Below are 26,987 nucleotides of genomic sequence, written 5' to 3'. Positions count from 1 at the left end.
GACTAATAAGTCTACCTTCTTCCTTCTAAATAACATATTTTAATTTTTAATTTAGGTGGTTTTCCCCTTAAATGTCTGTCTTTTTCCTCATAAAACTTATGAAAAATTATAGTATGGGTCCACAACTGGAAATTCACCCACTCAACCAAGTTGACTGATTGGTCTGACATTGTGACAGGAAACAGCGATAATCAATCCAGTGTCATCATCAAGCAGTGGCGAAACCACTGAGGAGTAACAGCAACAATGGCAACCACTATAAATGAGAAAGACAGTTATCAAGGCTGTCCTAAATCAACCTGTCTTCTTATTATTATCGCTTGATGTCATAGTTTGTTTATGACTCTATGCTTTGCTTCAATTCTTAAAACTCTAACAAAACAAGTCAGTTGGCATGGCTACCATCTCTAGTGATTAGTTAGGTATTGTCTTTTGTCTTTGATTTCAGTTATTGTAGTATCATAAGTAATGTCTTCTCCTGGTTTTAAAGCATGCATTACAGAGCAATAATTTTCCAAACTTACTGGACTGTCCAAGCTGTTCTGTTATTTGTCTTTACCTACTTGGCCATTCTATCCACAAATTGATTATCATTTATCAATCATTTCACATGAAAGCGCTAATCGTCAACTCTACAGTATTGCGATATTGATAGATGTATTTCGTCGATAATATTGTGACATATGATTTTCTCAATTTACCCAAGTTAAATGTGTTTTCTGTGGATATACGTGTATAAGCATTAGGTACATATTATGTACATGTGTGTATCGTGCCTTTGTTCTCCTCTTGTGTAAAAAGCACATTGCCACAAATCTTATTTGTTTTTCAAAGCGCCATATAAACAAACATATAACATGTTTCCATTTGCTATTTGATCACTCCAAGAAAGACATAAGCAGGATTAAAGCCATGTCAAACACGAAGACAGTGTGCGCCTGGAGGAATATAAAAACTGCTATTTTCAACAGTTCAATATTTCCATCACCCAGCTGTTTCACCATTCGTCAGTATCCCTTCCCCTGTTTATTGTCTTGATTTGCCAAGTGATGCTGTTTACACAGGCGGGTATTTTTAGTGCACAAGGGTGCAGCAGCTCATCGCTCACATTATGAGGCAGCTCTCCTCTAACAGAAAACTGTTTTAGCTCTCCATGCATGTCTGTGCTCTGTGCATGGCTCGAGTCCTGTCAGCACAGCTCAGGATTTAAGCACACTGGCAACCATTGTGCTCCTGATTTTGTTGTATTAGCTGTTCATTCCTGACATCTGGAGATAGAGGAAAATAAATAAATGCAATCATGTGAAGAAGATTAAGGTGCATGCCATTTATGTTTCCAATTATGCAGCATTATCAATACTGTAAGATTATAATATTGACATATTTAACAAATATTGGATTAGAAATGATCAGAAATGTGACTAAAACTGTCTGAAGCGGTTTGATTTCTAAATAAAAGTTTACATTACAGCTAATAGTTCCCCACCGTAAACGGTAAACAAAGACAATAAAGCACACTGTAGGCATTATGGCATCCCTTAGTGATTTTCCACTGCTTCAAGGTCAATGATGTGTCATCTTCAGAAATTATAAGAATTCGCTCTGCCCCCTCTCCACAGGAGAGATGGACAGCTTAAGCATTTGTCAATGCATATATTCAGAGTTGGCATTGGGGGCGTTCAGTATTGCTGTTTATTCAGCTCGCTGAGATACAAAACAACCCGTAAAGGACAAGCAGCATCTTTATAGGCATGAGAGAGAGTGAGATACACAATGAGAGCGGCAGTTGTTTACCCTTGCCTTAACTTGTATATAACCATATAGGAAAAAGCGCCTGATTCGAGCCACTTCTGAAAGGCTGCTTCAATAATATGAAATAAAATCTCATTTTTATTGTTGCCAATTCTAAATCAGCTCAAAAAGAACGTGCATTATCAGGCAATCAGATCTTAGTTTTTAGTCCGCAGGTGTACAGTAATAAACCGATTTGTAATGTAATCCTTTCAGCCTGCCTCATCAGTACGCAAAAAATAGCCCTTTCCTCCTCAATTGTTCAGACACACTGGCAGACAGATGGAGGGGCACTGACTACACAGCAGGAGGGAACACTCTGGTTTAACATCAGCCCACATACATGCCCAAAGGAAGGAAAAGGGCAGTCATAGGCCATGTCCATACTACTACCGTGTAATGTTTTCAAGAAAGGAATATCAATAAGAGGAATAATATCAGTGAGAGAAATGACTATTTTTTATCTGCTTTGTGGCATAAAATGGGATGCCATATGACTTTTCCACAAAAACTGTAATGGTTAAAGTGCTCCATAGTCAAACATGCCATGAATTTTTCCAATGAACTAATCTTGATTTTGCAAGGATTAGAAGAAAACACTGAGAGGCTTCACGTTTAAATGTCAAAACAAGCGTATATGGCATTTAGTTGGCTAATCTATATGACAGAGAGATGACTTGCTTCGTGGCAAGCGAGCAGGGACGAGCAAGGGTGGAGGGGGGTGTTGGAGGGCGGGGTTTGGCTGGCAGACAAAGGAAGCCACAAGGAGATGTAGGGATAGCGCTTCAGCGTTCACCCAGGCAGGAGGCCATGAAAGGGGTGGGGACAGGAAGGTCGGAGGGGTGACGGAGAGCCACCGTCGACCCCTCCAAACACATGCCCACGCACAAACACTCTCACATAAACTAACAGGAGCTGCCCATAAATCACTCTCACTAACTGGTGTCTACTGCTTGTGGCAATCCATCTACGCAGCTTTTAAATGTAGCAACTTCTCATCTTCTGCCACATGTAGTTTGTATCGGACTCTGCCCGCTCGACATCACACTTATTTACATTTACACCCCTGAAAGCAGTTAAATTCACACAAATGAGAGGTATGGGTATAAACTGAGACACTTTTACAGGCATCCTGTGTCTTCTCCTGTTTCATCGTTTACAGCCCCCTGGGTTCTTCTTTTTTATTAAAGTCTCATTCAGGAGCCTCCCATTATAACGGCAGTTCAATTCACCATGACCATTTCAGAATTAAACAAGGTGGAAATTATCATCCAGCAGCCCAGGGCTCTGTATCTATACTGAAAGAGTCAATAAAATAAATAACATGTATAATGTCCGGTTATTATACCTTGCATGTTTTTACTGTTTGTGTTGTCACCCTCCTCATGTTTGCACTGACTTTGCCTTTTCTCAGGACACTTCATATTGTGTTTGCAAATCTTTTTCGAATGGTCCCTGAGGTCAATTGCAGTCTCCACATATGAATGGGACTGGGAGAAAAAAATAAATTATATCCTAACAGAGCTTCAACTCTTTCCAATTAATTCCAGACAAACAGACAAAAGCAAGTCATTTCAATTGATCCTAAAAGCTATTTTGTAACAGGGGGGCTTTTGTGGTGTGTTGCCTGGTGACGCGGCTGTGCTGTGGGGGGAGGGGCAGGAGCTGTGGCTGGGCCCACTGTACCCAGCTTGTCATTCATCCAAATGATGAAAAGCTTCCTGAACGTAAGCTAATGAGGAGGTCCTAGAGAAAGTGAGGAAAGAAAGAGAGAGACGGAGAGAGAAATCGACCATCAAAGAGATAACATTTAGGAGGAAAAAAGAGTTTCCTGGGCCGACCACCGATTTAGAGGGGCAACGGGACGTCCGTCCTATACCAGCCCCCGACAGTGAGCTCACACAAATGCTTGTCAAGCAAATAAAAAGTGAAATTTATGGAGGGAGGTAGTTTGGAGGGTGAGATGGAAGCTTTATCCACTGGAAGGGCTATAAAGTGGCTTCAGTAATCACACCACCCATTGCATCACAGTGGTACAAGTCAGAGCTCTGTTGTAAGAGGGACTATAACACAGCGAATTACCTCAAAAACACAAAGAGAGCAGCAACATTAACAAACACTTGGAATAGAACAAGAAACAAACACTAGTCAGTGATCTTTGTGAGGAGAGCTTTGACTCGTTTGGGGCCATTTCTCCTCATAAACAAAATGAAAACACTTGATCTTAAATTATTTATGTCCCATACTGAAATCTGGTGGGCCGGGAGATGATATGAAATAGGCCTGCAATTGTCCAAATCCCGGTAGAATATACTTCACCTTAAGCTGCTTTAAGGCCTTATATTAAAGACCTAAAACATAATCGCCTGACAAATTGAGGCTTGATCGGCAGGGGAACACTTTTGCACTGAAAAAGCGCCTGTAGGAACCTGGAGGCTGAGGACTGAGAGAGGCTGGGCAATGAAGGATGATTACCTTTTTTATGAATGTACAGTACAAAAATCATCTATATGGCCTTCTCAAGACTGCTGAACAGAAACACTGCAGGTGGGAAAGCCGTTATGCCCACTTATGAACAGTGGAAATATGGGATTCTGCTTTATGTGATACAACAGGGAAAGATTTCTAGGTTAGACTGGAAGTCAACGATCATAACTAATGGTGCAATGAAAGTGGCATCTTTCATACACCGCAAAACAATGGAAACGTGGCCAAATCCACAGAGAAATACCAACATCACTGTCTTATGGATAATCTTCCAAAATACCAGAGGTATTAGTGGGTAATGATGGGTAACATGGGGACATTTCCAATCACAAGTTCTTATCTTCCCTGTGAAGGGTCTCTAGAGGATTATTTTCACAGTGATGGCTTCTTGTTGCCTCCATAGAAGTGAGACTCCATTAAAGAAGGACAGGCTATCATTACAACACAGTCTCTACTCACTCAATGCCTGACCTTGAAAGATTGCTCAATACAACCCAAAAGATTAGGGGTCAAGGGTCAGAATGAGAGTTTCTGTAATCCTTCAGTCCCTTCCTAATCAATACAACACGAGAGGAAGCACTGGAAAGGCTCTGCAGGAGAGCAAAACCCAGCTGAGACAGAAAATATGTATATGCCAAAATATGCATCAGTTTCCTTCTAGAGAAACACATGTATAAGATCACTTTGAGGCTAGTGTATACTAAGCTAAATTGATTGCAAAAAGTTAAATCCATTTCAGGGTGTGCACCAGATTAAAATCACAACTCAAAGCCGAGGTTTGACCAAATCATTGTTTTAGCAAGTCACAACTAAGTTTCAAGTCTTTGCACTCAAGATCCAAGTCCTGAACTTTAAGTTTCGAAGACTAAACAAGTCACAGTACCATCTACAATAAAAGCCGTGCCAATGTTATATTTACAAATTGTATTTATTTGTTAAAACAAGTTTGTAGGCTAAAGTCCAAGTGAAGACATGAGTCACTTGTGTTTAGTCCAAGTCGAGTTGCAAGTGTTTTTTTTATTATTTTCTGAGGTCATCTCATGTCATCGTGTCAAATCAAAGGTCGCCAAAGTTGTGACTAAAGTCCACAACTCTACCTAAAGCACACTGATCCATCTGGCCATCGAACAGATTCTCGCTCTGATTCAAAAAATAATTTCAAGAAAATAAAAGCCATAACATCAAATTAATAACATATGAAAAACTACCACATATTGAAACCAAGTATAATACTGCGCTCAGTATTAGTCACCAAGACATTTCTATTTCTCTCTCTGTACCCTTTTCAGGTGATAAACTATGTGTTCTTAAATATATATATATATCCTTGACTTTCTTTCTTACTTTTCAAAGTAATCATGTAAAATAAAAAAGGGTTCATACTGAGGATTTCTCCTGATGCAGAATTAATTAAAAAAAAAAAAAAGATAAAACAGCGGCTACAATCTGACCTTTGAGAAGAAAGAACCTTTGGGGAGGCCTTAAAAGGTTGCATGTGTTTGACAGCACCAGCCACTGAGCTAAAGTAACTTTACCCTTCGACCAGTGAGACATCCATGCTAACCTCCCAATCCCGCTGAGTGGAAAAGCTGTATTGGCCACAACAGCACAGCAGTGTGCTGTCTGCACACAGCCCGGGAATCAACAGGCTTCTGCGAGCCTTTGTCCATCTCTGTTTTACAGAGTATATATATCAGAGGCTTCAAAAGTCTTAACGCAACACAGTGTGCAACAGTAGAGCAGCACTTAAGCTGCTGCTGCAACATCCCAGCATGTCCACAGAGGAATGTTAACATCCCTGATGCCTTCGATTTAAAGTAAGTTGAGGCAGGCAGTGGATTTGTCTGAGAGAATAGAGAGGAGAGGAGTACAGAGAGTCAGATCGACTGTGATATGATGAAAATGCTGTAAATGAATCACGGCAACAACGCTGAGAACTTAATGTTGAACTAGAGTGACTTCAAATAAGAGACCTAATGGTCAAGCCAGAGAAGATTTATCTTGATGCCTCCACCAGTGAGTGGGCTGCTGGGTTGCTTCGAGCTTACTGCACTCTGACAAAGCAGCTTGGAGACTCTCAGCATGAGCGCTTGTTAATGCTAAACTCAAAAGCCTGAATTTCTAAGCAGCACTGTAGATGAGCATCAGAAAGTTCATTACACTCAAAGAATGACATTAAAATATTCAAATGACTGCACAGCCGGGGAGATTAAGTACATTTACAGCACAGCAATACCCCAATGACTGCGACTGGAGTGACATGTGAAAACTTATGGCAATATTTCAATTACACTGTTTATATTTGAAGGAAATCACAAATCAAACTTAGGTAAGTGGCTGAGGATGCAGTTGTCTGCATTGATCGGTCATGACTTCTTCTTTGGACACTTGAGACTTCATTCATTCATACTAACAAAATCCATAAAAACTACTATATTGTGTTGGTATCTCAAGTTAATGAGATCATTTAAAATGAAGAAACCTGAATTTTAAGATAACCGCAATGAACACAAAGCAGAAAGAAATTAAAACCCAGCTGAGATATTTTCTTAAAGAAGAGTCAGATAAGAGGATCAATATCACTCTCATATATGTACATTAAATATGAAATTAGAGGCAACAGCCGGACCAGCATCTTTAAAGCACTAATTAAGACGTTATCTCTCATTTGTTTCATCACTACTAAAACTGACGCATCCAAATGGTACCTTGGGGTGTAACGGGGGTTATGTGTTTGTACAATGGACTGCATATAAAAATGGACATCGCATCGCTCCTACCTCCGACTGTAAATGAAAAATTAAGGCAAAATACCTCGGATACGACTGCTGCCATTCCCACCTAAGACTGAATTTGCACACAGCTGTACTAACCTGACAGAAATCATCTTTGTAAATAATTTATTTGACATGAACTTTGAGTTTTTAGTTTGGTCCATGTCCCATTCACTAACACAGAGAGGGCAGGGTTTAAGAACTATGCTACAGCAAGCCAGTAGGGGGCAATTGAGATGTTTTGGCTTCAGTTTTGGGAAGCTGTCATGTAATCCATCTCTATATACAGTCTGTTGTTGGGACTATTTCTCGGACAGGTACAGTTGCCTCCTGTCACTGTGAAGTTGACAGGCTACAGGCTAGTGGAGAATTGAGGTGGATTTTGTTTCCTTTGGACAGAGCCAGGCTAAATGTTTCCCTCTGTTTCCATTCTTTATGCTGACATAAGTTATCGTGAACAGACAGATATAAGAGTGGAACTGATCCTCTAATCTACGGTAACTCTTAGCAACAAAGCAAATAAGTATATTTCCCAAAACTATTCCTTAAACTGACTTTGGAGCAAATGCATGCAATCAATCTAAATATAAAGAACTTTTTAAAAGTGAATTACTATAAGACAGAAGAAAAGACTTACTGGCTGCCTGAATACGAGCCTTGCGGCTTACGACAAGCCCAAAAGAATTCTCAGCCACGCACTCATAGTCGCCCTCATCCGACGAGCCATCAGATTTGGTCTTCTGGAAGTGAGCGATCAGAAGTGAGCCATTGATGAAGGTGGTGTGATGCTGATCCTGAGTTAAAAGCAGGCCGTTTTGCCTCCACTGTGTCGTAATTGGCGGGATGCCGTCCACCTGGCAGTGAAGCATGAGGGGCTGCTCCTGTACAGCGATGATGTCACTGGGCTCCAGCGTGAAGGAGAGCTCCGCTTCACACATTACACCTGAAGAGAGACACATAAACCACAATTTAGCCTTTTAAGCTCTTAGTTTTCCTCAGCAGATGGGGTTTGCTCAGCTGTTATAATCTAAATCATTAAAGGGATTGTTTAGATTTTTTTTTGAAGTGAGCTAGTATGAGGGACTATTTACTAATAGACAGTATATTAGAAAAAAATAGACATCATTCACCACGGCCTCAGTATGGAGATACAAGCTGCAGTCCAACATGGACTGACCTCTCCTGTCTATGATTGATTGTGGATAAATACCCCATACAACCACCCTTCAAAAAGCCAAACTGTCTTTTCAGGAGCTTCACAAAAGGATAATAAGTGAACACTGAGTTGGGATTTAAAGGTTAGGAATCTGACTTCGAGCCGCAGCGCTAAAGCTGTATTTACTCTTCCATTCATGCCTTTTCCATACCTGCTCGACACAATACAGGGTCATGAGGGACTAAATATCATTCTCACAACAACCCTCACACCTAAACAAACAGGAGGAATGCTCCTTATGTCATAGCAGCTCACGAGGCATCCAGCTCACAAATAAAAAGTCTTGACTGGGCTACCTCCAGGCTACAGTCACAAGGGAATTCACAGGCTATAGATCGAATACACCATGTGAGCATGTGTACTCTTGTACTATACATGCACACACACATGCATTGTCTTGTATGTGTTGTAACCAGTGACAGAAACTTTGTCCCCCTGATACCTCTTTATCACCACTCAACATGAAATGATGTGATTTGTTTGTAGTGATGCTTTCTGCTTTCTAACGATGTGAGATTTGATTTTTCATATTTGCGGTTTCAGAGGGTAAAGAGGAGGGGAGCGGGAAAACAATAAATAAAGGATGTAAACAGCCTGACCTGACTCTGTACTATAAAAGAGGAGCTCAGAGGGCTCTCTTGGTATCATGTTTCAGTGGCTGATGGACTAAGCACTACCAGTCTCTGCCCCAGGCCCTGGAATCTGGTGGGAGGGGGGCCAGGGGAGGGCAGCGGAGGGGGAGCAAAGCACAGGGGTCAAAACGGAGAACCTCCGGCTTCATCCCTCAAATTCCAGCCGAGAATACTTCCCCTTAGGTGCAGACAAGGAATTCATTGACACACTCCTCCAAGAAGATCACATATGGAGTATAATGTAAAGAAACATTTCCTCTCCCTCTCTTCTCACTCTGTATCCTTTCTTTATGTGACCCACCCCCTTTTTTTTTCACTCAACAAGCACGGAAAGTAAATGGCCATGGGACCAGAGAGACATCAGTGCTACCACTTGTGAAAAACAAGGGGGTGGTGGTGGAGAAATATTTAACCCTTAGCTGGCAGGCGGTGATCCCCCTGCTCTCTAAAATGATGCTGGCCACTGAGCGCCATCTCCTACAAAGATCACATTTTCACACGGGAAACAGCCACCGGAGGAAGAACATTGCATACAACAAGCCTGCAGCCACACATCAAGTCAGTTACACTTCATGCTTTCATCGAAACATGGATGATTCTCAAATAAACTAAGTATTATATACTGAGCAAAAGGCTTCTGGACAAATCTGAGGATGTAAAACACATGAGTGTGTTCTACATCAGATCATATTGACTGGAATATACTGGGGGCTTTGTATTTTCAGCTTTCAAAGCTGTCAAATAACATTAGTCAATGTTATCACGCCTTGCAGCAAACAGGTTAATAACAGTTCAGTGTTCAATGTGATACAATGTCATTGATTTTGAGTTGATTAAACAGCTTTATCGATGTTGTATATACGTCCTCATGACTTCAATTAATCAGTTTCTTCCATTAGCTGGAACAATGTGAAAGTTCTTGGGCTTTGGCTTTCGTAATGAATAAAGCATCTTGCCAGAGTGACTGGCTAATGCAATCTTGAGCTGCTGAGGGTGGAAGGTTACAAACAACAGTTTGAGGCACATTAAAGGAAATCATTTTTTTAGATAACACGGAATCATTTGATAGATTTAATGAGACAAAGGAGATAAGAGGACAAAATAAACAAGGGGACAGTCAGATTTTGCACTTCATGCGGTTTAGCTTAAGTCCATCTGTGAACACTGAGCATCCAGTACAGCAGAGAGGAGAGCACAGCTGTGGAGGCTGGTGGCAAGAACACCGCCTATCCACAGAAACACATGTCCGCACACATGAATCTATACAGGCGTGGATTTTCATGGTTAGATAAGGAGACAGACAGACACACACGTCCTAATGCGGTAGAAAGAGAGACTAGCATGTCGGATTACCGGGTGAGACCAGAGACAAGTGTTGGCTAAGTGTGCCTCATGCTCTGGCTTACTATTGACAGATAAGTGTGGCTGGCTGGCACAAGGTTTACTGCTGCAACAGTAAAGTTTGGATCACACACCAGCAGCTACTGACAGACAGATGTAGTTAGCAGACACAAGCACCACTGACACACCACAGGCTTGTTACAGGCGGCAAGGCAACTGCTTGGCATCATGTAGAAAAACTCTTTTGGCAATGATCAGACTTGTATCTTACAAATGCTACATAACAGAATAGTCCAAAATAATACCAATTCGGATCAGCTTTTATTGCTAAATGACTTGTTTTCTCTCCTTAGTCTCTCAGCATCCATCTGTTGCAGCGCACTCTTATTCATCATAACAATAAATACAACACACTTTAAATAACCGGTTAAATGTGCTGTGACAGACTGCTGCAGGCTGCGTCATTGTTTGAAATGTGGCGTAATGTTTTGTACACTGCACAAGAGCTGTGGATTTATCCTCCATTAATTTCACTGAACTGTAGATGGAAAGCTGAAGTAGCACTTTGAAGAAAATGATGCAAGCCACCTTCGTTTTACATGAGCGCAAGGGTGAAGGTTTCATTTAAACATGGGAGGGAAGGGCATATTACGCTGGAGCTTTTGAGGACGTCTTCCTCACCTAGAAAAATTTGAGCATCAAAAATGCTGTGCAGTGTGGTGGATTTTAAAAACATCAATTAATGGTGTAATGTCTTTAATTGAGTGAAAATAGAAGTCCTCTGCTCCTTTCATGCTTTTAATTAGGCTGTTCTGCTTAACTCTTTGTATGTTTTCCTAACACATAAAAAAAAAATGAACCCAAATTGGTACATATCTTACATAATTTGAAAGGCTGCAATCATGTGATCAATGCGCTGACAGGAGTAAACAAGGACGCAGTCTCAAGTGTTTGTGGACTTTCCCCTGGGACTTCCCCCTGAAGCTGAACCTAACTAAGGTAACTTTACTTGCCTTAACCCAGCCTCTGTAAGTTCATGGTAAATGCATAACTGTACGTTAATAATGTAACGTCAGTCATGGGGTGGTAATTCATATGATATCTTAAAAATGTATTACTTATTTATTTGCCTATTTATCTTACCATGATTATTTATGGCTGAATTTTATCTATTGCCCCGCACAGCACTTTACCTGACTTGATGATGCATTTACTTACAGTGCTATTTTTCAAAACTTTTCAGTTTCTATTTCAATGTGAAAGGAGTATCTTTGTTTTCACTTGAGCTCAGGAATTTCTTTATTTTTGATGTTGTTCTTTATGTAATTTTTATGTTTCGATGCCTGCTGCACATCGAATTTCCTGCAGGATAATAAAGTTGAGTTGAGTTGAGTTGAAACTGTTGTGTGTGCATTTTGGTATATGAACCGTTCTATGAGGATACATTGTTTTATTGAGGGGGACAAATGCACATGTTCTGAATATTGAGGGGGACATGTCCCCTGTGTGCAACCAACCCCTCTGAAATCTTTGCCTATGCATGAGCAGTGAGTATTGAATAGGAATAGATTTAAGGAATAGATAGGAATTACATTAAAAACGTATTAAGCATTACTTTAAACATGTATTCCAGCATGCACAGCAAAAGTCACATATTTGTATTTAGATCATGTATGCTATGTATATGTGTATGGAACAGCAGGGAGTCACCAGTACATATGAGCTACTGAAAAGAGCATCAAGAGAACTGCTCAATTTCTTCTTTTAAAGCCTATAGTCTCTGGCACTAAAGCAATATTTATTCTTCTTCCAGGGGGAAGACCACGCACGCAGCATTGATACTTGCATTACCTCCTATAGGCTTGTGCTTGATAAATTATTAATCAGAACCCTTTCATTTCCAGCGACCTAACGCTCATCAGCATGTAGTTTCAAGTAATCTGCTTTTCACTTGTTACGAAAGCAGCAGCTCAGTGAAATGACACAGAAATGACGGTAATAGAGGTTACAGTAGTAAAATGCAAAAGAAGAATCCTGAGAAAAAGTCAACGTGTTGGCATGGTAGTGGATGTAGGGCAGCTGTTGCACAATTAACCTCTTAATGTACTGTACAACCCTCTCTCGCAGAAGTATTCATCTGTAGTATTTTTCTATAGCAGTCCTATTTCACTCTGCATACATTCTGATAGCTTTGGGTCAAAACAACAAGTTTTTTGACAGTTTAGTGTGCTGAAACATTAAGTTCTCACTTGTTTTCCTCTTAGATGCTTTGACTTTACATCCATACAGTCCATTCAAAGCAAACACTTGATAACCCTTTGATAAACTCATATGTTCGCATCATGAGATCTTCTGAATGAACAACAGCGTTTCATTCAGAAGATCAGAAGTTTCCTCAGCTCTTCAGGCCATAAGAGATGTACCGAGATATTGTTCCTATCAACTCTTCTTTAAATGACATTTTTAAAAAAGAGCCTTTGTCTTAACTGAATCTGATCTCCAAAGCAGATTCAAAAAGAGCTCAGTTTATCTAATTGGAACTTAATCCATCACAGAGCGGTTTCTGAAGTTTTTGTTCCCCGCTCCTCTGACTGAACATGTTATGAACCACTGTGTACTATGATTGCAGTCGGGGCCTTTGTGGGTCCCCGTGTGGTATGCTTTGCAAATACTCAATACTTTCTCCTGCCTTTGAATTCAGGGGCCTCACATAGAGAGAGAAACTGTCTATCATAGCGAACAAAGGGCCAAAATAAAAGGAAATTTGAAAAGGAGGAGAGGAACAGTCTTGACATTTAATCTGTACAAATATTCGCCCCAGCAGGCAATAACCAGTCTTTTAATCTATCCTCGGCGCAATAACCACTGTCATCTCACCCAGCCTCGGGGTGGTGTGCTGTAAGGACTGACCAGTAAGGAACTCTACTTCAGAAGTCCCCTGATATGAAATGAAACTCTATCTACTTGTGAAAAGTAAAGTCAGCTTTAAGAGATAAGTAGTAGGATATTTTTTTATCACTTTTAAATTCAACCTCAAACGCATGTAAAAACTACAATATCTTAATATCTTGTCTGATGAAGTTTTATAAATATTAATGGTCCTCATCCCCTCCCTCAGAGCTGAATTTGTTATATCAGAACCATGTGATTAACAATAACATTGGGAAAGTGGCTCTGATTCTGTAGCCCTGCTAAGATTAAAAGGCGTTCATGTGGAGAACTACTTTTTTTAAAAAACTATTTTCTGCACAGTGACTTCAATTTGAAAAGCACGAATCTGACTTTCTCACTTCACCGTCGTTACATTTCAAGTTCTGCAGAATGCACGCTAGATTTAACTTTAAACACACTTTTAAGTATACGTGTGTAACTCAGTAACCTGCAGGTACAAATTCCACAGTGCACACGGCTCCGGCACCAGTCTCCGCATTGGCATTTTCAGCCGAAACACTAACGGACACCGGAGAGGGGCCAAGTTCAGGGTTACTGGTCAGCAGCGCACTTATCGCTGCTTGCAGCATGCACCATGCTCCGGAGAGCAGCACACTAACCAGCAGTTATCCTCCACAAAGCTATCACACCCTGCAGCACTGCACTCTCTGCTCGGGGTAATGAGATAATTCCACTTACCGATTAAAGCATTTAGGAGTATTCCCAAAAAGCACGGAAGAAGAAGGCGGCGGCGCCTTGTAGATGCCATTTAAACACACTTATAGAAAATTATTCCAGCACTTGCAGTAGACAACGTGAGGTGAATAGACGATGGGGTTAAAAAAAAAAGAAAACACACAGAGATATATCCAGCTCCAGCTACTACATGTTCCGACCTACAGTGCTATAGTTTGGTGGCTCGCTGGGGTCGAACACGCTTTCGCCATTTTAGCCATCTATCAGGAATCTGTCAGCATCCCGCTCTCTCCTCCTCACTCACTCACTCACTCACGCTGCTGTATCCCAAAGACTGCCTCCCCCCTCTCTCTCCCTCTCTCTCTCTCTCTCTGTGTGTGTGTGTGTGTGTGTGAGTGTGTGTGTGTGTGTGTGTGTGTGCGTACACACTCGCTGAATCCGCTCTTGGAACAAAAGAGCCGACTGCTGACTGCCTCGCTCCCAGCGCATGAGAAACCTGCAAAAACTGCATGATTTCTGCATGTCAACAAAACAGCCACAACTAGCACTACTTTTGCACACACAGACCAATAATCACAATAACAGCAAATTTCTTAACAGTAAGCCACTAACAAATAAAATGTGATACTCATGTTCATAAGAACAGACCTATGATTGAATAAAATGCAACTGATATTGTTTTTAAACAATCTATGATCTGATCTGACTATGATCACAAAAAAATCACTGCACATATGTAACCAAAATAGCCTATATGATGAAACAAATGTCAAAAACAGCCACACTCAACACATGGCACCATGATGGTGTATTTTTTAAGGCAGACTCATAAGGTTTCATAAGGACAATAAAACCAACATTATGAAATACTGTGAAGAGAATGTTTTATTTTTATGGTTGGACACGTGAAGCTGATATGATAAATAAACAAGGAGGACCTCTAGCACTCAGTTACAACAAAGCAGAGGATATTTGTCTGTGCTCGATCACCCCCTAGTGGTTAAAAACACGTATTTTGAATCTTAACTAAAAGATAAATACATAAATATCTAGCCCATTTGCGATTGCAGTAGCCAATGTCCAGTCCCATAGATGAGGTAATGTATGGTAAACCGACCCTACATCCCAGTGCATGAGCTCACATCACAAACAGACAGCTGGTGCTTTACTGACAATACACCTTCACAATGCCAGTTACTTAATACTACTACTAATAATAATAATAAATAAATAAATAGATACTACACTGTATTATAAATGTTTTCCTTGCTCTCTGTAATCAGGCTTAATGACTAGGCTTTTGTAATCAGGGCTGCTACTAAAGATTTATTTCATGATTCACTTATCCTCTTATTATTATTATTTTATTAACTGGTTTACCACTTTAGTCTGTAAAATATCAGGAATATCCTGAGAATAATGGCCATCCTAGTGTCTCAGATTCCAAGGTGAAGTCTTGAAATCTTTTGTTTTATCTGACCAGCAATCCAAAGCTTCCTTCTTTGACACAGTTTGAAACTGGAGAATAACAGCAGCAATACTGCATTATATGAGGTGTTTTTTTGTTTTTTTTTTAATCGCAAAGCCAATAGTTGAGTAAAAGTGCGTGTGGTATGATATTTAAACCTCCAACACTCATTAGTACAAAGCTGTGCTTCTTTAGATGTACTTGAGCTCCCTCTAGTGAAGTAAATATGCACTTCAGGTCTTAAAAAATATGAAAAAACAAAAAGTCTCTTTGCATCCATCACTATTTTACAGTATCCAGGATAAGATTATTTAGATGAACGGGGGTTTTATATGCGCCTAATCACAATATAATGGCTTCTTTTTCCCTCTGAGCCCTAATGCACTTGTATGATTCATTATGATTATAAAATAATAAGCACCAAAGGACCATTAAAAAATATGTTTTTACTTAATACTGCCAAAAGTGAGAGAAAAAAAGCAAACTAGAAATATTATAGGAGGACACTTAGATACTGACCTGAAAAATAATACGTTAACACTAAATCAAACTTTTAAAAGTTTAAGTAACCATTTTAAAGTGGCCATTTCTGTGTCAGGTATTGGATATAAAGCACATTCACTTTACAGTGTTTTCACCTTTATTTTCATTTTCATGGCCCAACCTGCCATTAATGGAAGTGTTAGAAAAGTGGAGCATCTGACCTGTGAATGGTGCTGGATGGAAAGTCATCTTTTGTTGTCCAGGTAGTCTCACCAAGTTTTGGACGAGAACTACGGATAAACAGAAAAAGGAAAGAATTAACATGAGAAGGGAAAAAAATATGAAAGATCTGAACTAACGCTACAGTCAACAGTTTCTAAAGATCTGTGCCATCAAAGGGAAGTACTTAAATACCCTTTACCCATTTACTTAAAGAGATTTTTTGCTAATTTTCAACCAGCTTTGTGTCATTATTATGATGGTAGTATGTGAAAACAAAGTATGTTAAAAACTTCCCCCCATTTTATTAGCACACAGCTCCTCCTGCATCTCTCAGCTCAGCTCAAATAATGTCACTGTCTCATGCAGGGCTGTTGCTTGAAACACCAATTGTACATTGACATTTTTGTATGCCCACCACTACCACAACACGAGTATATAAGCAGATCAAGAGAGGGACCAAACCTCTCTCTCACACAGTCCAAACTCTGATCAAATATTAAAACTGGGCAGTGCTGATCAGATATAAACCAAGAATATGGTACAGCATTCTCTATTTCTACCCTAAAATATTTTCAGAAACATATTTCAGTGTTTTGTTTGGCTGTAATACCACAATTTGTAAATAGGAAGTGGGCAGCATACTGTTTCCTGTATTGTAAAAACAAAGGTTGAAAAACTGAGATCAAACAATAAAACTGGAAGTGCAGATAAAAGATGAACCAAGATTCTGTTTCTGCGTTGCCTATTTCTAACCTAAAATGTTTTCTGAGACATAATCAAGCTTACCGTTTAACTGTATTACGTCACCCACCAGCGGGAGCATTTATTGATCTGGTGTGGCGCAGTGCATTCTGGTAGTTGAGCGTCTTGAGCAAAAGCAAATGCTGCAACTCTTTTTATTTGTTTTCTATGGTCATGTAGCACCATTTTAAAAGTATTTGTAGCTTTCTACTGCATAAAGAGCAACTTTCCAGCCATGATATACCTCTTTAAGCATCCCACTGTGCATAGGCCCTGTGTTTTAAGGCACTTGTACATTGCTAGTGTTTACATTTAATGCTATTTTTCTACTCTACTACACCTTTCAGATGGAAATTATACCCCACATTTTACTCTGCTAGCCTTTTTTAAATATATAAAACACAGGATAAACACAGCAAAATTAAACAACATTTCACAAACATAAAAACAAAAGCTGTGTAGTTACAACAGTGAATTTCTGCTTATGTACTGAAGCAATAATTTTAACAATCTACTGTAATAATGTCTTAGGTTGTATCTAACCATCCACAGGGGGCAGTTTTATGCTTAATGAGTGCTACATTTTGCTAATAATACATTAGTACATAGGTTTAAGTAGGAGTTTGAATTAAGGATCTTAGTGCCTCACAGTGAGGCTGAAAGTTATATGGGGATTTTTTTTGTTTTGCAATAGTCTACTTGTTTATTGTTCAGGGAGTCTGGGATTTGTAACCAGGGCCTCCATTAAGTCATAAAGAGACTTCCTTATCAGCTAAAACACTGCAGCTGTGATTTTAGATGGAGACAGTGTATACCAATTAAGGCCATCGTTGGTATTTGTTTAATCTGCTGAGTGGGGCATTTCAAACCCGAAAAGCCAGCCATCCCATTAACCTCTGGTGACTGGTACAGTGTGGTTTGCAGTTAGTTGAGCTGGTCTGTGCAAACCCAAAGATGTTCTAAGAGAGAGATTATGCTAATGATGATAAAGATGGTGGTGATTTATTGAAGGAAATGTTTTTTTGCCATATAACAAACATGGAAAAGTCATATTAAGATAAATAATGTAGAGTACGGAATCCAACACAATAACCCTGCCATCATTTTGAAGCTGACAAAGTTCATTGATCCATTTCTTAGGCTGCAGTTTGACGCGTGGTTGTACTGGACTGTTGTTTACTCTAATGCACCCATCACCATTTTCACTGGAGAGCCGAAATGATCACTGGATGCAAATGCATCTGGAAGACAATACAGATTTAATTCTCAGTACTACTTTCTCATAAACCACAATTTATAAAGGGTTAAATAAAACATCTATTTGATCACTTATTACCTGCTAATAAGAGCCTCATTTGTGTTGACAGGTTGGGAAAAACCTTTGCTGTTGATTCAAGTCATTAACAGATGCTCATCTGTTTCTCATTTTCTAGCATTCATGTCCACAATATTGTCAATTAATAAAGGGTCATATTTTATTAATTCTGCAGTAATACATGGCAATACCCTTGTTGAGCCAATGCAATCCAAATTAATTTAAAAGGAACATTTAATAACCACAACAGTGCTGTGCATTTTTTTTAATAACAAAAACTATATTAACACAGGAAAACACAAATGATGAAAGAGTCCTAACTTTGCCAATTTATAATGAGCCAATTAGCTAGAAAGTTATGGCAGTAAGTTTTCTGCATGCAAATAAAGTGTAAATGTTGAAAAAAGACACTGATAAAGGAGTCATTCAATAATCCAATAAATTAACAGTAAATGTGCAAAAAAATAAATAAAAATAAGTCACTTAATTTGTAAATGTACACCATGGCCTCTGCTTCATCTTGTTGTTTTACTGTTTATAACTTGCCGCTAGTAATTGTTTTACTAACTTTTTAACTGTTATGAGTGTTATTCTTTCTGAAATATATGCTGCAAGCCAAATTTCCAATGTGGGACAATAAAGACAGAGGTGAACTAAAGAACCAAGGGACAAAGTTGCCGGAGGATAAACACTTGCTTTTCACGACCTGGAGACCCAAATATTCTTCTTAATAATGGCCTGTAACCAGTGGTGTACCGGAGGATAAGAAAATAAAACGGGTATACCGACATCTTTTTCTAGTCATTTACAGTATACCAACCAGCCAAAAAGCCTCTTAAATATATAGAAGAGCAACATATATCCACCTCCGCCTCAGTAATCTACCCATAATAGTACACCCACCTCATCAACTACTGCTACACCACTGCCTACATCTTCTCTATCAATCCTTCAGTTACTATTTTTAAAAAAAAATGTACCAATTTCTCATTGAGAAAATGATAAAATAAAAAATAGTTTACTTTCTAGACACACAGAAAGCTATAAAACATAAAAAGAACATTTACAACTTATATATTTATTCATCATGCAATATTAAAAATGTCCACAAGATGTCCCCATCGTATTGATGACTTTAATCCCACTGTCATCTCCTGTGTTTGAATTTCTGTTTGATTTAAGGTTTACCTGTGACCTGCTCCTGTTGCTGTTTTATGACATCAACATGATTTACAAATCTCCCAATACAATACATGTTTAATAGACTTGACATTCTCCACATTTCTTCCTCTCTCTCCATCTCCAGCTCTCTCTCTCTCTCTCACACGCGCGCGCACACACACACACACACACACACACACACACACACACACGTTCAGCCGACGGAAAAAAAAATCCCTTGTGCCACTCCCCTTTATGTGTGCTTGGTCTTCTCGGGTAGCGCCAGAGAGCCCAGCAGGGTACAGTTACAGTGCGGATCGGACATAATGCTAAAAAAAAAATGTGATCCATTTTCCGTCCATTAATCTGAATCGGACTCATTGATTTCAGAGAGCGATCAGCCGATGCCTGTATGGTGGAGTCTTCATTCACGCGACCGGATCAAAGCGGCATCCTCTCACTGCCCTGCCACACTTTCCTCAGGAGGTGAAGCCTTTACAATAACACCGCGATGAGACGAATAACGGGAAAGGCGAAGGATGAAACTTTGATCGAGCTGCAGAGCGCGACGGATTCACAGACTGCAGGTAATGAAATAAACACGCGCTCATAAAAGCTTGTGCAGCGCCAGGGAGTCACGAGGAGGATTACAGTGTGTCAAATAGTGTTAATTGTCTTAAAGGCTGCCTTACTTTTACTGCTTACCATCCTAACACATCACAGTACGAGTACATGTTGTAGTGATCATAATACCAAAGAATGGATGATACAATTAAAATTAACTTTTGAAGAATATATTCTCATGCCAAAACAACAGCTTGTAGATTGCCATAACAGCAAACTGTACAAATTATAGTCGTTTTAAAGTATGTCGTAAAGCATAAAAAATATGAGTGGCGCTCTATTACACACAATTTGGTTAACTGGCATGTGTATGTTTTGCCCACAGTTTAATTTAACCTTTTTAAAGGCATGTTATTTACTCTTTTTTAAATTATGCCTTTGGTTCAATTCTGCAGCTGTTCTCAGCATTCAGATAGTGCGCAATTACGTCATTCATGACTAGAAAGACGGCGAGTTTGGATTAATTACAGTCATCTCAAACACGAGGTCACAGCCATCAAATCTCAATGAATGCTTTCTAGCAGAAGGATGAACCCCAAAAATAAAAATAAAACATTTTGAACACAGAGAGTTCATTATATCTGTTGTTTGTCATTTTATGGCAAGTTAGCAGAGCTCCCATGACAAGCCGGGAGGCAAACAGTTCAAAACAGGCATGTATGGGGTTAATGCATGCTTGTGTATGTGATGGGGGCTTTAGTTCTTTGCTTTGGTTTGCAGGCATGTCCTTGAACTCTGGTAGGTCTCTCCCAAACTTAAATTTCAGGCACATTTGTAGAATCTGGGCTCAAGAATCTCTGCCTGAATTTGTTTTTTAAAGAGTGCATCAACATGGACATTTATTGCCTGTTTATGATCAGGTTATTAGAGTATCCTATTTGTGTCTGAATATCTAAACACCATATTCTGTTCATGAGAAACCTGAATATGTGAGCTGGAGTGCTCCAACAGGAACCAGTATGTATACAGGAAATATAAATAATCCACTTTCTCTGTCCACATGTAAACACCATATGTATATGAATACAATCACAACCAGGATAGGTCTCATAGTGGGTTACTCATGTCCATGTAATCACCCTCAATGTAAATTAGGTTAAAGGGAAATGCCACCTAAATTAAGAGCTCCAATATATTATCTCCATGGCCGAGGAAAGTCCAATCAATAGTTGTGAACATGAGCTACTCTCTCTCTCAAATCCAGAAAAAAAGTCTCAAACTTGTGTTGTCATGGCATTTTAAGTCTGATGCTGCTCCACAGACAATGAATGGGAGACTGAATGTGTGGAGCGACAGAATGGTGTCTTTTTTATCCCCAAATGATCTTTATTCTATTGTAGTGTTGTCACTTTTGAAACAGAAAATGTATGAACATTAGCTGTCTTCAAATCGAACCCTTGAATTTATGTTAAAAGCGTGAGGTCGTAAGCCCTCTGAAAACTTTCGCTCATGAGGTCATGACTACCACACTAGGGGGGACATTTATATGGTCCCTTCTTGTGAATACAGTAAACATGACCCCATTTGAGAGCAGCAATCCCCGTAGCTGCTCTCATGTAGAGCATCTTTCCCAATTCATCATCTATGGAGCAACTCCAGACTTCACACCCTTTGACGTCACAAATCTGAGCTGTAGCACTCTCGCTTTTGGATTTGGGAGAGAGTTGTTCAAGTTCACTAATATTTTTGGATTGTCTTAGACCATAGGAATAACATGTATGAATCTTGAAAATGGGCGTAGTTCCCCTTCAAGGACAAAAAATCTTAAGTGAAGCATGTGAGTAAACAAATCAATTTTTCTCCTTTCTGCTACCTGTCAATCTTGTGTCCGTATCTATTTAGACTGCTTCCCCCAACACAGTCAGGCTTCACTGACTCTTCGCAAAACAGCAAACCACTTTCAGTTTGTGGTTTCAGACAGTGTGTGGTCACTAGAGTCCATCTGGAGGTTAACAGTAGGGGCAGTTTACCCGTTCATATCTGCTTCTGCCATTAGTGTGATGGAATTAGCCATTATTTGTTGCACAGTGATCTCTGAGGGCACCAGAAAATGAGTCAAGATTAATAGTTTTCACTTCCATGGAGCTCCATGTGTCATAATGATGGTGGGCTGTGGTCTTTAATGTCCTGCATTATGTCTCCCATAGGTCCCACAACACAACAGTCCAGTGGTGTTATTACCCAACACATCTGCCAAACTAAACAACAGAGAGTTCACCCTAAGATTCAATGTATATGCCACAAAACAGTTCAGTCTGTGTTAGTGAAGTTTTTTCACAGCCAGGATACAAGTGGTTGTGTTCTCTCTAATATCTGAGATTTCCCTCATCAACCGTTAAATGGAAAGGAAATTAAGAATTTACAAATGCAAAAGGACACTTACTGACCAGCTGTGGGTAAAGTCTAATGGCTCCACCATAATGTTAGGCTTTTTTGAAGATCTTATTAACAATGCATGAATCCAAAAACAAATTTTTCCTCCATTTCAAAGGAAGCAGATTAGTGTGATGTAAAGTGATAAAATGCTGACTTTCTGACAATGTGTCCAACACACTGGTTTGATGTCCTAAATCCCTGTATTTGTAATCCATGTCTCACTTATCTCAGGGGCTAAAATTCCTCATTTGAACCTGTCGTATCTTATCATGCACATTTTGAACTCTCAGAATCTCTTTCAATTCCCGAAGAAGTCCAGTATATCAGAGAGGTCAGGAGACATCATGGTTTCCACAGAAAGTTGCTGGTTGGGAATCCATGGCATGAAAAGTAAAGTAAGCATGTTTGGCACTCTAAGATACAATAAGTGCATAGCATGTATTGATTGCAGTACTGCGTTCTAATGAGGTTCTGTCAGAGAATAAGAGACTAAAGTTTGCACTTAGTACTGAAAGTTTTTTTTTTGTAGAGTTACTGGTCTTAATGGAAAATCAATAATAGAATAAGTCCAAATGTACATTTAAGCATCATTATGATGTAGCCTAATATCTCAATTGCATCTTAGAACTTTATAAACAATTAGTATATTAAGATTTGCAGCGCTGCTATGAATGTAATCTGATGATACTGATTCCAAGGGAAATAGTTTATGTCGAGCTCATATAATGTTTTTATCATTAGCTCTGAGAGCAGGATTTAGTTTCATGTATTGGCAGGAGTGGCATATAATACTCAGAAAAACGTTTCATTAGTTAATAAAAGGGATGTCAACAGAGAGTATTTTTGACTGGGTAATACACGTTGGTCCATAGTTAATAAAACATAATCCTTTATTAGTCCCACAATGGGGAAATTAAAGCTAGCTAGTGGCGAGGCTCATTCAGCAATTACTGCTAATAATGCCATCTTGACCCAACAGTGTTTCTATGGAAACAGTGTGTGGATCCTCCAGTCGCCCTCCAGCTCGCCCCAGTGAGTAAGCAGCTACATTTTTGAGCTGTAAAACCCCTTAAGCATTGTTGAGTATGTTATCATTGTTAGCTCTGTTACCACAGTTAGCAGTGTCAGCACTAGTGGTGCTAACATAGCCAACAATGCTCAAGTAGTTTGCAGTCGAAATAAAGCCACTAACTGACCAGGGTGACCTGGGGAGAGACTGAAGGTTAGGCATTATATTCCAGTAGCAACCGATGTAGGCACCAGTACAGCACCAGCTGATCGCTGGATGAGCGGCCCGGGAAGTGTGCAGTGCAGAGCATCCAAACAGACCAAAGGCTGGAGAGTGGGCATGTTTCCACGATACAAAACGACTGGCCAGCTGTCTGATAGCCAAGCCAACAGAAACATTTTTAAAAAGTAAAAAGGCATTTACATCACTAAACATTCAAATTTCACCACCTCTAAATAGATAGCGCTTTGAAATGCAGCGCTAAAAGTCAATGACTAAAGTGCTGGTAAACTAAAAGAAAGGCCTCTTGTATTTCATGTCTTTTTTTTCTTTCATTTTTTAAAGTAACTGGCTAGTTACAGATTAATGGTTGTCCTCCTTTCAAAAGCAAAACTGAATGAAAATAACATCCCTAGTTTATAATCGCCTGAAAGAAGAAATATTGTGTTTTCATCATCTTAGACTGAGATGTTGATATCTATATACAGAGCGGGTCCTCTTCCACAGAGTCCGCCATGTTATCTTTACAATAGCCCAGAATGAACAACTCTAACATTGGCTCTATAAAACGCCATTCACATTTTCGCGTCAGCCACTGTAGTTCTCCTACATGTTTGGCACACAGGAGAGGTCTCATTTCTGCAACCTCCCAACTAGATTCTACTATATCCTACACACTTGACCTTTAACATGATTAAAATGTAACATAACACACTTTGTTATTTTAGGCATACAACAAAATTACACTTTTCAGTGGCCAGCAGCAATAGAGAACAAGATAAGAAAAAATGTGTCAGCTTAACTGTGATTAAATTGTGTAGCTACAATATGTCATAATAACAGACTTGTATCGTAACCCTGCACGAGTCTATCTAAAAACCGGATTAAAATCAGACACGCTCACAACACTGCATCACGTAAAAGACCATTAAATGGAAATACAAGATAAAGGTTATTTATTCTCCAGCATTCACACTGAATCAATGTGTGTTGAGTGAACACAGTGGCATCCCATCAGACCTTTTCCATTTGCAAATCCTACACTCTTTTTTGTGTTCATTAGCGTGTTGTTAATGAAGACATGTGTCTGTTTATCTTGGGTGAGCTGTGGGTTAATAGACTGCTCTCATTCTGCAGAGGCTTTGCTCAGGCTCTTATCAGGGCAGCTCTGCAGTCACGTGGGAAAGAAGAGAAAGGGCCCTGTCCTCACCTTGGTATTTAAATGTGCATTTGAAGTGTATCACCTCGTTTACAGCTGCTCAAACACTGATTTATAGGCAGCCCTGGCCGGCCACATGTAACATGATACACAATGATGCAGGTACAATGTGTCGTCTTCATTCAGTTAATCTTTTTAATTTAACTCAAAGCTTTGAGGGACAGTTAGGCAGTAATTCTTATCAAAGAACTGAGTAGTAAAAACACATATTTTATGGGATTTGCCTCCATTTAAGGTGATCCCACTCTGCTCTCTGTATCCATGGCAGATGAAGTCATCTTCCAGTCAGAGGTGAAACAGAGCCAAAGAGTTACTATGGAAACCGGCTGTAATTGCATTACCTCCTTGATGGAAGCATGATACTAAATAAGACAAGGAGGGCAACCAAGGTTTCCTCTCTACAAACTAGATGACATCTACAGGAGAATTGTTTGGACTATTTTCCAGACTTTGTTTTTCATAGATTGAAACAAAAATGTTGTGGTCTAAGTTTAGAACATGGCTTCAACATGCCTCCCCTCGGCCTTGGCCCATATTTTTCTGGCCTTCATGGACATGAAACACTTTGAGCGAAAACAAACACACTCTCGTGGGCCATTAATCCATGTTTTATGTATGTTAGCTGTTTATAGAACAGCTGTGCCCATATGAACTCTATTTTTACATGTAGTAGAGAACTGTATGTCTTCATAAAAGTGTCCTAATCTGAGCAAGAAGGCACTTGATAGTAAGGAAACAAGGATACTTTTGTTGTCATCTTACAGTGCCAAAAATCCAGGTCAAAGGTTAAATGTCATGCAAGAGAACAACTCTGTGTCACAGTCTATGTTGACAGGATCTCCTTGGCAACTCTCTAGCCATTTTTATACAGATATCGTGCTATACAGCCTCTACAAAGACCCTTCTTTACGCCACCTTTGCAGTTTTACACAGAACCAGGCATGCTGCCCTTGTGTGTGATTTCAGATAGCATGCTGGCATAGCGGAAGCAAAGGAGATGTGACAGTTATGACATGTAAGGGCAGATTTATGCCAAAATGTGCAGACATGGATGGGGCTTTCTGTCCGTACCCTGTGCTCATTTTGTCCATATTAGTGCACGTTTTCTGAAAGCCTACGCATACGGGTAAAACAGAGCAGTAAAACTGGAAATCATGGGTGCAGTCAAGTGACAGTCAAGCGAAGTATAACTAGAGATAAAGACATATAAAAAACTGCAGAACAGAATAAATCGATAATATTGTAAAAGGAATATTTTCATTCATAAAGGGAGTATACATGAGCCTTAATACAACCGCATCAGCTTCTAGTGTGACATATAACACACACATCAGTGGCAGTGGCACAACCATAATAATGGCAGCATAACAGTAACAGTAATTTACTCTGTAATGTAGCAGCTGATCTCATCCTCTGCTTGGAGGGTAAGGAGCTCCCCAACATTACCGTCTCCCTAATTTGCAGACATTTTCAGCTGCCACTTTCTTTATTAAGGGTAGCTGCTAACAGCTATTTGAATCTCCTGCGGATGGTTGCACTTATAACACAACATCAAAACGTCACATCTGTCCTGCAAGCTGCCCTTTTGTTCACAGACGTCAATTTGGCGCCGTTACTCCCTCGCTTGCCAGCTCTGCTCCCCCTTTCCGTGACCCTACCGTTTATACAGAATGGTAAGGCAGAACAGGTAGTGTAAAAGGGGCTCATGTCTCATATATGCCTTCCTCAACAACCCATCAAAGACATCAAATTTGGTATTTTATGTCATATCGTAATTATTAAATATAATACCTTACCTCATCTACTCATACATGACCTCTTGAACACATGGTGCTGTCGCACTTCTCAAGCGTTCCGGGGATTGTCAGGAACTCTCCCCTTTGGGACCACAATATCCTGATGATAAGAAAGGAAATTTATTTTCCTTATGAAAATACAAGCCTGATGCTAACACAAAAACCTGACTCGCACTTTCAACATAATACTAAAAAGAAAGTAGGATTTTTTTTTTTGTTATTTTTATTATGTTTTCCCTCTTTGCTGTTCATAATTCACAGGGTTTATGTGCCTAAAATAAGCCTTGAGGTGAGATGGTTTTGTTTTTTATTGTTTGATATTATTTTACTTTGTAATCTAAGTTGGGTTTTTTTCAGCCTAAAGTGCTCAGAGAAAAAAGTTTACAGTTCCATGTTGACTGCATGTGCTCCATATGCTGATGAAAGTCATGTGACATGATTGAAAGTCCAAGAGCAGCTAAGAAATAGACCTTGAAGTGAGATTTT

General features: G+C 39.6%; 2 protein-coding genes across 2 annotated transcripts in view; one reads left to right on the top strand and one right to left on the bottom strand.

Moving 5' to 3' along the window:
- igdcc3 (immunoglobulin superfamily, DCC subclass, member 3) overlaps nt 1–13,941 on the bottom strand; it is a 68,244-nt gene extending 54,303 nt beyond the window's left edge. The window contains exons 1-2 of the mRNA XM_042488616.1: nt 13,872–13,941; nt 7,690–7,995 (exon numbers count right to left, since the gene is read on the bottom strand). Coding sequence (XP_042344550.1) covers nt 7,690–7,995; nt 13,872–13,941 — 376 coding nt within the window. The remainder of the gene's footprint in view (nt 1–7,689; nt 7,996–13,871) is intronic.
- Nucleotides 13,942–19,535: 5,594 nt separating this feature from the next.
- The window catches only part of ano5b (anoctamin 5b), a 33,743-nt gene continuing 26,291 nt past the window's right edge, over nt 19,536–26,987 (top strand). Inside the window, exon 1 of the mRNA XM_042487460.1 lies at nt 19,536–19,845. Within this exon, the coding sequence (XP_042343394.1) occupies nt 19,770–19,845 (76 nt within the window). The 5' untranslated portion in view covers nt 19,536–19,769. The remainder of the gene's footprint in view (nt 19,846–26,987) is intronic.

Source organism: Plectropomus leopardus, chromosome 1 (assembly GCF_008729295.1).
Source record: "Plectropomus leopardus isolate mb chromosome 1, YSFRI_Pleo_2.0, whole genome shotgun sequence".
Taxonomy (NCBI): Eukaryota; Metazoa; Chordata; class Actinopteri; order Perciformes; family Serranidae; genus Plectropomus; species Plectropomus leopardus.
Note: the sequence above shows the minus strand (reverse complement) of the source record. Positions and strands in the feature narration are given on the sequence as shown.